At 35.7% G+C, this 13527-nt stretch overlaps 2 protein-coding genes across 4 annotated transcripts in view; one reads left to right on the top strand and one right to left on the bottom strand.

Moving 5' to 3' along the window:
- LOC129447986 (serum paraoxonase/arylesterase 2) overlaps positions 1-2655 on the top strand; it is a 315340-nt gene extending 312685 nt beyond the window's left edge. Inside the window, exons 6-10 of one of the 2 annotated variants that reach the window (XM_073872111.1) lie at positions 1497-1623; positions 1710-1910; positions 2020-2101; positions 2210-2338; positions 2442-2655. In XM_073872111.1, the coding sequence (XP_073728212.1) occupies positions 1497-1623; positions 1710-1910; positions 2020-2101; positions 2210-2338; positions 2442-2603 (701 nt within the window). In that variant the 3' untranslated portion in view covers positions 2604-2655. Of the gene's footprint in view, positions 1-1496; positions 1624-1709; positions 1935-2019; positions 2102-2209; positions 2339-2441 lie in introns of both variants that reach the window. The other variant, XM_073872110.1, reaches the window with a different exon arrangement.
- Positions 2656-3584: 929 nt separating this feature from the next.
- Positions 3585-11090, bottom strand: LOC129447987 (engulfment and cell motility protein 1). Of its 2 annotated transcripts, XM_055209989.2 has the most exons (7): positions 10803-11090; positions 7962-8098; positions 7714-7826; positions 7259-7366; positions 6917-6999; positions 4441-4518; positions 3585-4229 (listed from the first exon to the last, which is right to left on the bottom strand). In XM_055209989.2, exons 2-7 carry the CDS (start codon positions 7997-7999, stop codon positions 4017-4019), a joined length of 633 nt encoding a protein of 210 aa, XP_055065964.1. In that variant the 5' UTR covers positions 8000-8098; positions 10803-11090; the 3' UTR covers positions 3585-4016. The 2 variants fall into 2 exon arrangements, with proteins under 2 accessions (XP_055065964.1, XP_055065965.1); XM_055209990.2 differs by lacking the exon at positions 10803-11090 and having other exon boundaries at positions 7714-7845.
- Positions 11091-13527: the final 2437 nt, after the last annotated feature.

The following is a 13527-nucleotide window of genomic DNA, read 5'->3' as shown; positions in this document are numbered from 1 at the left end:
TAGGGCGTTGTATTAGCAGTGCAAAACCCACATACTGATAAAAATGTATACCTTTCAGGTTTTTTTTTACAGAACATCTTCTATGTACCTTGTTCTGAAAAAATAATAATAAAAAAATGTATACCTTATAATGCACTGTAAGTCACTTTGGATTATTTGCTAAATATTAAATGTCCTGACTGAATCCAATCTATAATTCCATTTACATTTCTGGAATTCTTTACATATAAGTTGTTTTAATAAAGTAATATCATCAATTGCTAAATAAGAGCTAATTACAAATGTTGGTTTTTGTACAATGGTATAAAACACACCCATAAAAATAATTGTGAATGTTAAAACAACATGTTTTCTTAAAGGTGGGGTGCATGAGTTTACTCATTTTTTATTTGTTAATTTTTACTCATTATAACAAGTCACTGAATTGGTGGACAAAAAAGAACAAGAGCAACACCGTCATGACCGCAACCTTCTTAAAACTGATGCCATTAATGCGAGCGCGTCATTAAAACCCTAATCATGATTACTTAATAACTGTAAAAACATGCAATTCAATGCATTTGTTTAGTGCTGTTGCAGAAGGCTACACGTGTCAAGCAGTGGTGCTCTCAGAGGTGACTTTTTAAACACATTGGTCCAGCGGAACGCGGTCATATTTTAAACACAATCATATTTTAAACACGAGGGACGTGTTGCTACAACTCCATGAAATGCATATCATAAACAGGATTAATACCTAGTGATCTGACTTCGGACCGAGCACAGCTCTCTGCAAGTCCGCGAGAGTGAGAGAGGCGCCAATATGCAGCGGGTCATATTTTAAACAAAAAGTAAAGTTTGCCTCAGCTCGCATGAAACACATTAAACTGAACAAATACATAAGGATTACTACTTTAGTTTATGTTTAAATTTCAGACAGATGCGAGAGCGCGTGCACGTGAGACAGAGAGAAGCGCAGCTGGATTTCGTGCTAGAAGGAGACGCGCGCATTAAGTGCAGGTACGTGCAAGAAGAAACTTTCTTTACAAGCTCTCCACGTAAAGTGAAGCCCACAAACCCTCATGCGAGGAAAAGCATGCAATGTGGATGTTAATGTAAAACTATGATATTAATAATAACCATTCGCCAACTATTGTCATGACTATCGCCATGAAAGCCTGCCATTGGCGATATGTCTGAAGATCGTCGATATACACGATACTATCGTCTATCGGCACAACCCTACTAACTAACATTGTTGCCTGGGTTACGTATGTGTGGGGCGGGTCTATCAAAAGAAGGTCCAGATTCTATTGGGGTAGGTGCGTGTTTGTTTAGGTGGTTTTAAATGTCAACATTTTCTTTCAGAGATCATGCACCCCGCCTTTAAAGAAGAAAAGCAATCTGGCCACCTAGTGGTAAAACAGTAATTTTATCAAATATATAATCTGCACTGGCAGACCCTGTAAATGTAATTTGATAAAATGAAAAGTTGGCTAATTTTGTTCTCTCTACAGATGGTGCCATATATGTATTTGTTGTAAATCATCCTCAAGGAAAAAGTCAGGTGGAGATTTTCAGATTTGTTGAAGAGGAAAACTCTCTTCAATACATCAAGACCATTAAACACGATCTGCTGAGAAGGTATGTGCTTTATTAAACTACAGAAATACTTTTCTAAACCTTGTGTGATAACTTGAAGCTTACACACTGTGTGTGCATTTTGTTAGCGTGAATGACATTGTAGCTGTGGGTACCGAACGCTTTTACGCCACCAACGATCATTACTTCACTAATGGGTTTTTGAAGTTTTTGGAGCCATTTCTCACTTTGGCCTGGTGTGATGTCATCTACTACAGTCCTGAGACAGTGCAGGTTGTGGCAGGGGGCTTCCTTTCTGCCAATGGCATAAATATTTCCCCTGACAAAAGGCAAGTTTCAGAAGAAAAGCCTAGGTTTACAAAAAACAAATAATTTGGAATAATGTCCTGTTCATGTTTTAATAATTCAATTGACCCTCAATTATTTTCTCTTTTCCAGACATTTATATGTATCAGATGTAATGAACCATAAAATTGTTGTCTTGGAAATACAGAAAAACACTATACTGTCCCGTTTAAAGGTAAACACAAAACTACATTAATCTAATTCGTGCAATAAGGCTTGTAAAGTATGAAGTTTTAGTTTTTAATTTGTTGTAACAATGCAAAGTTTTTTTTTTATTGCCCAGGAAGTTGATGTAGGGTCACTGTGTGACAACATTGAGGTGGATCGCAAAACTGGTGATCTATGGCTGGGCTCCCACCCAAATGGTCTTAAATTTTTACTTAGTGATCCCAATGATCCGCCTGGTTCTGAGGTGTGTGTATTAATGTATGAAATTGTTAACTATAAAACTAAAAAATATTGAAGGATAAACTCCCACATACATTTTTTTAAAATATTACCATGTTCTCCTTCAGGTCATCAAGATTCAGGACATCCTTTCTGAAAAGCCACAGGTGACTCAGGTATATGCCGATAATGGCAGTGTGATCATTGGTTCTTCTGTGGCAGCTCGATATGGAGGAAAATTACTTATTGGAACAGTTTATCAGAAAGCTCTGATCTGTGACCTCGAGTAGGGAAAGTACTTGGGGTGGTTGAATAAAACTTGATGTTTTGTGTTTGAAAATGTCTTTTTGATATTGTGCATCATTTCAAAACCAATTTTTTCGCAACTAACAAATTGAATACAAGTTGGTTAATTGGGTGGTTTGTCAAAAGGTGTGCTAATATCTAAAACTATATTTTTTAATTATATATAATTGCTTTTTATGACCTCACATTATCATATAAGGAAGAGTATACTCTTTCCCTTATGCATTCATATACATTAAACCAAAAGTTTAGGGACATTTTCATATAATGTATGTTTGTTATCAGAGTATGATCACTGAAAGCAAATGGTTTGTCATCTGCTATCAGTTTAACATTGCAGCTGCATTCTGCCGTCATTTACTTACCTTTATGTTGTTCTAAACATGTATGATTTTCTTTCTCCTGCTGAACAGGAATATATTTTGATAAATGATGGTACCCATCGACTTCCATTGTAGGAAAAACAAATACTATGGAAGGCATTGGGTAACGTCAACTGTCCCATCATTTAACAAAATATATTATTTTGTGTTTAACAGATTGAAACAAGTGCAGGTTTAAAATAACATGAAGATGAGTAAAGGATCACAGAATTTTCATTTTTGGGTGAACTATTCCTTTCATCTTTGATATTAACTGGAAAAAATCACAACAAAATTAATATGCTTTTTAGGAAGAAGGGCAGAGTTGCACTCTTCAGAGGATACCCCATTTACATATAGATGCCAAATGGAGGCTAAAAATATATTTAATACTCCATGTCTGTACATGAATAACTACATGCCATTTGTAACAACAATTGCTGGTATTGATTGTATCTGTGCACTGTAAAAAATCCTTGTTGCACTTAAATTTGTAAGTTGAATCAACTTTACATTTACATTTCTGTCAACTTTCTTGACTAGAGAGGAGTTGCTATAAATTATAAAAATAAATTTGAATTATCTTAAGTTATTTCAACTTTATTTTTATAATTTATCAAGAAAGCTAAAAGTAATTTTAATTTCAAATGTAAAGTTCTTGGCTTGGCTGAAAGCATCTGTAAAGAGAATCTAAAGAGTAAATACAGCTATGAAAGAAGCAAGCCTTCAGCATTTTCTGTAGATATGTATTTTACTTACACATTTTGTTCATTATATCAAATGGAGTGTTACATAAAAATAAAAATAGACAACAGAAAAGTCACTGTACACAAGTATTTTTTTTCTTTTTTCAGAAAAAGTACAGACATTTAAAAGGAAATAGAAACCTAAAGCATCACACAGAAGTCACAATTTATAGGGAAATTTAAGATCTGGACATGGTTCTGTCTGTGTAAGAGGAAACTGGAATAGCAAAAAACAGGTGGTTGAACACTCCTTACTTGCAGCTGATCTGCATCAGTAAGGACGTAACTCTCAAATCTGTTGTTGGGTAAAGTCGTAAACAAAGTTGTAAGTGCTTGGCTCTTTGGGAACAGGAGGAGGAACTTCAGGAATCTGAATATTTTCCAGGTCCAAGAGGCGAAGTTTTAACTCCATAGTAACAAGAGTGTCCATATCTGATTTTGTAAGTTCACTTGACATCTCCTTTCCCAGGAGAGCATTCAAACCGTCGGTCCAAATGCAGTACTAGTGAGAAATATTGAAAGGAAATGTAAATGATTAAAAATGACATATTAATTTGGAATTCAAGGAGCAGTGAATGATAAAGCTGATATGGCAATATCCAAATAATGAATGTAATAATAAGCATGATAAAGTGATGTATTTTACTAAACTTTATTTGTTCCATGCAAGCAGAATAAGTGTTATACGAATGTGTTGTTGTGAAGCTTCCCACCTCATGCTTGTCAGGAGCAATAAAATTCAGATATTCATCAGAGTTATGGAGAATGGAGAACGCCAGTTCCAGCTGCTCCTGAAAGCAAAAGAAATAGGCAATGATCTCCAAACCTGATACCAGACTCTGCACCCAGTCTAACCTTTTGATTTCCATTTGAACTTTACTAGAGGTGATTGTGCACACCACAGATGGCTTCTATCAGCATTGCACCTGCCTTCCAAAAACTTTAAAAGGCATGTGAAGTTGGAGATTGGAATAATTGTAAAAATGTGGCGTTACAAAATGTCTACCTTGAGAATTTTTGTTGGTGTTAAAATATCTCTGATTTACTCTGATCTAGACCAATAAAACATTTATCTAGATTAATATGTATATTTAGTGGATGTTTCCCAGACAGGGTTTAGATTATAGGACTAGGCCTTAGTTATATTAAGACATCAAAGTAGTTTTTACTAACTAACCTTATAAAAAACAATACTGGTGTGCATTTTGAGACAAAAAAATGGCACTGATATATGTTAAGATATGCAAGGTGTTTTTAAACTAAGACAGCTCAAACATGCATTTTAGTCTGGGAAATTACCCATTTGTGTTTAAGAACATTAATTCATCTAACCACTAGAGGGAACTATTAAACTGTATCATGTATACTTCACGTGTATGCTTGTTTCCGTTTGCATGCTTGCCTTGACTTCATGTCTGATATTCGGTTCTGCAGGAATCTTCAGGCTACAAGCCTTCCCTATTTTGAGTTTGGAATCACTATTGGAAAAGCTTAATACTAGAGTAGGGAGAATCTTAAATGTGCCAAAGAATGAATTGAAATAATATGTTAAATTGTTCTTTGATATTAACATAGAACGTATGTAACTTTATTAAGTGCAGCAATTATCCAGAAATGTTTTTACATGTCTATTTACAACCCTAGAATTTGTTCTTAATGAAACTGTCTATTTTGCACTATTTGGAAGCGTCATGAATAATAATGCTGAGCTCTGCTCTGCTCTGAGGCTCATGCCTGTAGCTCACATTTGTAAATATTTTTAAAGGGGCCATGGCACAAGACTTTTTTTAAGATGTCAAATAAATCTTTGGTGTCCCCAGAGCACATATGTGAAGTTTTAGCTCAAAACACCATATGAATAAATTATTATAGCATGTTTAAATTGCCACTTTGTAGGTGTGGGCAAAAATGTGGCGTTTTGGGTGTCCTTTAAAATGCAAATGAACTGATGAAATTCAAACACTGATCACAATGATGGTGGTTTGAGGCAATTAAAACTCAATTGTGCTTTTCTCTGCACTAAATGGCAGTGCTGTGGTTGGATAGTGCAGATTAAGGGGTGGTATTATTATAATAAGAGCTTCTTATGACATCATAAGGAGAGCCAATTTTCAACAACCTATTTTTTCATGTGCTTGTAGAGAATGCTTTTCCAAAACTAAGTTACTGGGTTGATCTTTTTCACATTTTCTAGGTTGATAGAAGCACTGGGGACCCAATCACGATATGTTTTTACCCTGTACATGAATTATTATTCATCTATAGCCTTATTCGGACGGGATTAGTTTTACAGGGGGACCTCTGAGAAAATCGTGCTTCTCAGAGGTCCTCTGTGTTTTTAATCCCGTCCGAATCGGCCATGTCTGTGTTTTTCTCTGACGACCTCCGTAAAAATTCCAGAGCAATTTACCTACTGTTTTTCGCCGAACTCAGAGGTCCTCTGAGAAATTTAATCCCGTCCGGATGCAAATGTCTGTGTTTGCCCGCAATATCTTTTGAAAACGCGGTTCATTTCGTGTTTTGGCCAACGTGATCTGCCGTAAGGTCTTACTAATGCGCGTATATTGTATTTCCTGAGTCCCATTCATTCAGATATGAATGTTTTTTCACATTCGGCAAAATAAAGTAATTAAATCAAGACAAGCTAAATATCATACACTATTAAGACTAAACACTGTAATATCATTAACATTATAAGAAACTCCGTTCAAAGTTGTTCAACTCCGTAATGGTAATGTTAATTAATAAGATATTAAATTTTATTAATCATTATTTCTTCATTTCTTTGTGTTTGTTATAAGCAGACAGTTATATAAAACACGTAGGCTAACGTTACTTTAGTAGGATTTGTATATTTTATTTTGATTTGTTAAAATTAAATTAATAAACTACATGTTCTGTCATAATTTTACATTTAAAGCAAAATATTTAACATTACAAACATGCGTATCCAGAGCACGTGCTACTGCAACGCCCAAATGCATGAAACAGACACTCCCATCTCTGGAATAGCCTGCATCATTTTAATCCCGTCCGAATCGGTACATAAATCACAGACGTTCTGGGGGACACGCTGAAACTCAAACGTCGTTTGGAAAACTAATCCCGTCCGAATAGTGCTAATGTCTAAATAAATACATTTTTATTCTACGGCACCTTTAAGAAATATTTAAGTGATTTTATATTTACCTTATTTTGCTTAAGCGCTCCTTTCTCCCTCATATGTGGGCAGTCTTTTCCTGTTACCACAGCTTTTATATCTGCTACTGTCACTGAATAAAATAACATAGAGATGTTATGCAGAGTTTACAGATTCTGGTTTTTGGCATTTAAAAATTAACATACATTACAACATATTAACATTATCTGTTTCGTGTTTAAAACAAAAGATTTGTGAGTTTAGTGGATTTCACCCCATGATCCTTTAGGAACAACATCCATAAAGAAAGTCATTTTTTTCGTTTTCATTTAGGGGCTAAAAAATCTTCTTATGTGTAATAAACATGTCGTTGAGGTTCCTGTGGTGCTTACCTTTCTCTTGGAGAGAGTCATGTGGTATTTGTCCTTGGGAAAGCTCCTCTATATCTCCATAGTGTAACACTTTGTGGTTTGGGGATAGACGACAATACCAGAACTTATCTGGAGAAGAAGAAGAGATTACACATAAACATTTGGTAAAGCATATCCATTTATCATTGCGAGCATGTACATCGACTGCAGTGTAAACTAACTAATGTAATTCCAACACTATTGACTGTTGAAAAATAAAGACATCAAGTGCTTGTGATTAAATGTCTGCCCTCTTATGATAAATTGATGAATACTTGATCCAAATAAGGCTTAATAATGCAACATGATTTCAATAGTTAAGTGCTTACATAGGCCCCAATGCAGAATATAGAGTTAATATAACAATATCAAACTGATGAAACTTTCAGTTGAATGTTAGTGTGTTAATGAGTTATTCTTTTGTGTGGAAAACTGACCTTGTCTGCGGCGAGCACTGATTTTTCTGAAGCAGGCCCCCTCACACAGACGATTCAACCTCTGTTGTTTAATCAGCTCTGTCACCTCGGGCTGGAGCTTCTCTCGTAGCTCACTTAACATCCATAGTTATACTTTTAGAAAAATGGATAATCTCTCATCTTCTAAAGAAACTAAATCTAACAGGATACTCATGAAACCAGTGAAATGGTCTGTTTTTGATGTCTAAATCTATAGAGGATATACTTACAGCATTGGATGTGACTTTGGGTCATCCTGGTTCATCATCTTGGCCTTCAGTATTGATCTGTGAGACCTGTTAACGTCCACTGTGTTAAACTGCAATGTGACACTTTAGATGGTCCGCTGCTTCTGCCTTTTCCCCACCTAAAATGATAAAGATATTCATTTGCTCTTACAATCACCAAAATGTTTTGATGTTTGTGATGTGAGCGTCCCCGGCTCGAAGGCCTGAGGGCTTTAAGACAGCAGCTGTCAGTCAAGTTTGGTGTTTGAGAGCCTGATTGCTTTTGGCAGCCCTGCAATTTATTTTAGTATATGGGTCTTCACTTATGTCGTTGTACTTTTTATCTGTGTGGCTTAATGGAGTCCTTCTTTATCTCAGATGTTGCAGCCCATTGTGTGTCCGTTGTGCGAGTATTGGCTAACACAGGGCATGGTCAGACTTGGCATACTGCTGCAGGGAGGGCTGCTGAAGATGGGAATATGGCATTGTCAATCTAATCTTCAACAGTGCTGTGACAGAGCCTGAGGAGAAGCATGCTGATACCGTGCATTAAAGTGACTTGGCTGGCTAATGCCTGTATACACACTGGTAATGGCTGAATTCTTGGTTGCCATGTACTTGGTCTTTTTGCACTGAAATAATCATTTTATTAATGATGTTAGCATAGCAGCAGGTGCAGTGTGTATTTAGGAAAGCACTTGGCATATTGGTATGCATTTGAATGATTTCTAGTTCCTGCTGTAGCTCTGTTTGAACTGTAATGTGAATTTGGGTGACAATAGGAAATTTCCTTTTGAGTGGATTACTTGTCAGTTTTTCACCGGGAATTAGACAGATGTGTGAAGTTATTGTTCAGTTGTGTATTGCTCTTCAGCTACCGAATGAACTACTCTAGGGAACAAGCATGGGCATGAATTCTTTTTATTGGCATTCTGTCAATTTGATAAGTGCATTCAAGGGCCATTTTCTGGGCCAATGATTATAAACAACCGAACCAAATGTATTTGTAAGAAAATCCCCTTTTTGTTTTTGTATTCTAAGCCACTTCTTATACTTAATAATAATAGTAAAAAAATATGCAATGTTCTTTCTCTTTTTATTGTATACAGCCAAAATTAGATTTAGATACACTGTAAAAAAAATCAGTAGAAATTGCAGCTGGGTTGCTGGTAACTTTCCGTAGATTTAAATTAATGTTTTTTTACTGGCAACATTTTGTTCAAAGTTAAATGAACATTAAACATTTACAAGTCTTTGTCTTTACAGAGTAAAACTAAAAAAAACAGCATCAAGCAAAACATTCTGGGAAACAAAATCTGAAGCAAAAAAAAAAAAACAGAAAAAGGTTGATGATGATTTCTGGTTTCCAGAATGCTTTGCATGAGGCTGTTATTGTATAGTTTTATTCTGTAAAGATAAAGACTTGTTAATATTTAACATTTATTTAACTTTGAACAAACTCTTGACAGTAAATAACATAAATGTAAATCTACGGTAAATTACTGGCAACCCAGCTGCAATAACATTGTAATTTCTACGGAATTTTTTTACAGTGTACCACTCCAGTTATGTCTTTATTCATCATTTCTGCATGTATTGTGACCATTTTTGTCCAGTGTCTTTTAATTTCAACAAAAGAAAACCTCAGAAGTGACATAAAGTAACCCAACAGCAAGAGTGCATGCCAAGACACGTGAAAGATGTAAATATAAATCAGGGTTATTCCATCAAATATTTGCTTTTAAACTATTCCTAAAATATATGTAAAACATTAAAGCATTTTGTGGGTGAATAATAAATTTTTTGAGCATTTCCCCCCATTTTTAAACTAAATAAATGCTAATAAAAACATAATTTTTTGGGAATTTGGCATAAATGTTGTTGGTAGTTGACAGAATAAAAAACCACAATAAATATTATCGAAGTGGTCTCTTATTTTTTTGCACTTGTACATTAAATAAACAGTAGGCTGCTGTGTCTATAATACGCCCAAAATACTTTTGTAAATGTATAGCATATAGTGTGTATTGTAGATTATTGTATTTGAGGAAATCAGAAGTATGAATCTGCTGCTGAAGCTTTTCTTAAATGAGTATTAATCAATAAACACTTTCAGGATCTCTAGGAATTGTCTTTTGAGGTATAGAGCTATTTTTAACAGCTAGTATTGTTCCACTGTTTCTCCATACATCATGATTTATTTGAAAAGTTATGTTACCTGTAAGCCTTGGTGTTTAATAAGAATATAAATGTTATGTTATAGTGGTCAAATTAAATATAAGCACTGCTATTAATTACCATAAAAGTAAGGGTTGTATCACTTAAAAACACTTGCAATTTATTTGTAGCTATGTTTTTATATTAATAATATAGATCTTGTTTACATTAAAGGTGAGTGGAATTTTTTTACTCTGTCCAAACCTACAGAATGCTTTTCCAAAAACAAAAAGGTATTGAAAAGACCAGCCAATAAAATATCCTATTTGGCAAAAAAGCAGCAAGTCTTAAAAACATAAATTATATCTTGAAGAAATTTTAGGGTTTCGTATGATAAAGATCATAACTCTATGGATCATAATGTAAATATCCCTTCCATGTGCAGCTTAACAAAATCATGAATATTTTAATACTCAATACTTAAACTCAAATATTTTAACAAATTGTCACAGACCTGGCAACCAACTCTTCTCAATGCTCCAATGCACACACTCAGCATGGTCACACAATGTTTACAAAAACAAACCTCTGATCATTCAGGTCTTTCAATATTCCTGTGTTTTATGGGTTACTGTGCGAGTAGAGTCAGGTAAGGTTAAGTATCAATCAAAGGCTCACTGTACTTACATGTCACAGCCTTGTCCGCTGTGTCAGTGCTGAAATTGCATGTGTTTTGAAGAGGAGGGAACCATAAACGCACTGTTGGCTGGTCACAATGGCAATAGGGTGAGATCAAAATAATGCAGGCAGCAGATGGTCCTAACGCAAGAACAGTTATCTTAAAAAGAGAAAATCTCCTTTGCTCTATTAGGTGGAGTGAAATATATGGGGAAAGGAAGTGATGAAACCCAATGTAGTATTTCCCATTGACTCTTCACTGAAAGAAAGGCTCAGTTCTGAATCATGAAAATGCTGCTTTGCTTATGTTTATGTGAGTGAACAGCACCGATTGGACGGATGCCTTTGTGGCGCCAGCCAATGAACAGCTGGCCATGGTCACATGAGTAGATCACAGAGGGAGAGTATAAGCAGGTTGGATGGGGGATGGGAAAAGAGGAGAACCCGAAAGATAATGTCTTGAGAGGCTGTATGTGTACTTAAATCGCAGTGGAGTGGATCTCACTTGGGACCCCAGTGAGATGCAAGAGACATCCTGATGTGTATTTATTTTGATAGGGAAAGGGGTGTCGAAGTGTGAAACCATCGAGATTCAGTAGCATCCTCCTCTGGTCGTCAAAGCAAAAGCCAGGGGTGTAGTCATTAGAATTCAGTTGTCATGGAAACCGGTTTAGTGTGGCCTGTCGGGCTGGTGGCGGGACTCGATGTCTACTCCAGCTTTAGACAATAAGAGCTTCACTTCAGTAATCTACCACTGTCATTTTTGTTCTTGATGTGTATGTGTAAGACAAGGCTGATCAGCTGTATGTGGAGAGATGAAATGATTTATGGTCTGCTTTCAGTTGAATGTTTGTATGGGGACAGCCTGGTATGTTTCTGGGTAATAATGTACCAGGTGATGGAAGGTTGGTTAAAATATACTAATTGTGCTGAAAGGTGCTTACCTTTAAAGCCGTTGGGTGATGAACCCTTGAATTATTATACCAAAGGTGTATTATTTAAAAGAATCATATAAAAAAAATGCAGAATATGCACAATTTTTTAACAAGAAACTGGAAGCATAAAGCAACAAGCTTGTGAATAGCCTGAACTTGACCCCTTTAACAAGTACATTCGTGTCCAGATCCTTCTTGTTTATTTGTGCAGCATGTTGTCTTTCCAGCTGAACTGTCTATTATCTCTCTCTCATATCGTTGGCAGAAAGAGATTTATGATGATATCTCTGTAGAGCATTTCAGGAATCAGTGATCTTTCTGATGTAGGATTTGAGATATAACCTTATAGCCGCTTTTATAGGCTGTACTTTAAAGAGGACATATCATGAAAATCTGACTTTTTCAATATTTAAGTGCTATAATTGAGTCCCCAGTGCTTCTATCAACCTAGAAAATGTGAAAAAGATCAACCCAGTAACTTAGTTTTGGTAAGCCATTCTCTGCAAGCATGTGAAAAAATAGATCATTGAAATTGGTCTCCCCTGTGATGTCAGAAGGGGATAATACCGCCTCTTAATCTGCACTATCCAACCACAACGATAGATCAGCTCATTTGATTTAAATAGACACACACAAAATGGCACATTGCTTACACCCAAAAAGTGGCAAATTTAACGTGCTAAAATAAATTATGGTATTTTGAGCTAAATCTTCAAATATGCACTCTGGAGACAGCAAAGATTTATTTGACATCTTAAAAAAATCTTGTGAAATGTCCCCTTTAATGATTACATGGAAAGTGTGTGCAACACTTTTTGGGAAAGTATTTATTTAAACAGGACACTTTAAGGGGCGGTTTCCCGGACAGGGATTGGACTAATCCTAGACTAAAACATTTTTAAGAGCTGTCCAAACTGAAAACAACTTGCACTGACATATCTTAAAATACATCAGGGCCCATTGTTTTGCCTCAAAATGCACACAGGTAATGTTTTTAGTAAGGCATGTTTGTTAAAACTAGTTATATTTCCTAATTAAACTAAGGCCTAGTCCTGGATTAAGCTAATCACTGTCCGGGAAACCACCCCTATATGTACTAACCAATTAGGCCTATTAAACAAAGAAAAAGAAAATTATACACAACAGGGCTTTACACACTGGATTTTCAAGTCAGGAGACAAGCTTTGTGTGTCAAATTATCAACCTCTTAATATCCTACCAGCCATCTCAAAGATCTTGACCACATTGATGCATTACATCCCTGCCAGTTTGGGTTCAGGAAAAGATACTCCACACTGTCTGCATGCTGCTACTTACTAGAAGACATTAAATCTATAGTCTTGATGATGGAGGTGTTGTAGAGGGCGGTCTTTCTGGACTTGAGAAAGGCCTTTGATACAGTTAATCACCAGCTTCTCATCAGCAAACTATCTAATTTTTCTCTTGACACAAATACAATAGCATGGATTCAATCTTATCTTAATGACAGACAACAATGTGTTGAGGTATACAAAATCACCCTTAAGATCCTGCAGCATGGGAGTGCCACAAGGTTCCATTCTGGGCCCCCTGCTGTTTACACTATTCATAAATGACTTGCCAACTGTGTGTAAGAGTAAAATTACTATGTATGCTGATGATACGGTGCTATATGCACATTGTACAACTGCGGAAAAAGTTGCTCAAAAACTGACCAAAGAGATGAAGAAAGCTTCTTTGTGGCTAAAAAACTCACTGACCTTAAATCTAGATAAGACTGTCTCACAGTTTTTTTTACAAATCGTTATAAAATACAAAAC

The sequence above is a fragment of the Misgurnus anguillicaudatus genome, chromosome 10 (genome assembly GCF_027580225.2).
Source record: "Misgurnus anguillicaudatus chromosome 10, ASM2758022v2, whole genome shotgun sequence".
NCBI lineage: Eukaryota > Metazoa > Chordata > Actinopteri > Cypriniformes > Cobitidae > Misgurnus > Misgurnus anguillicaudatus.
The sequence above is the reverse complement of the archived record's forward strand: the minus strand, read 5'-3'. Positions and strand labels throughout refer to the sequence as shown.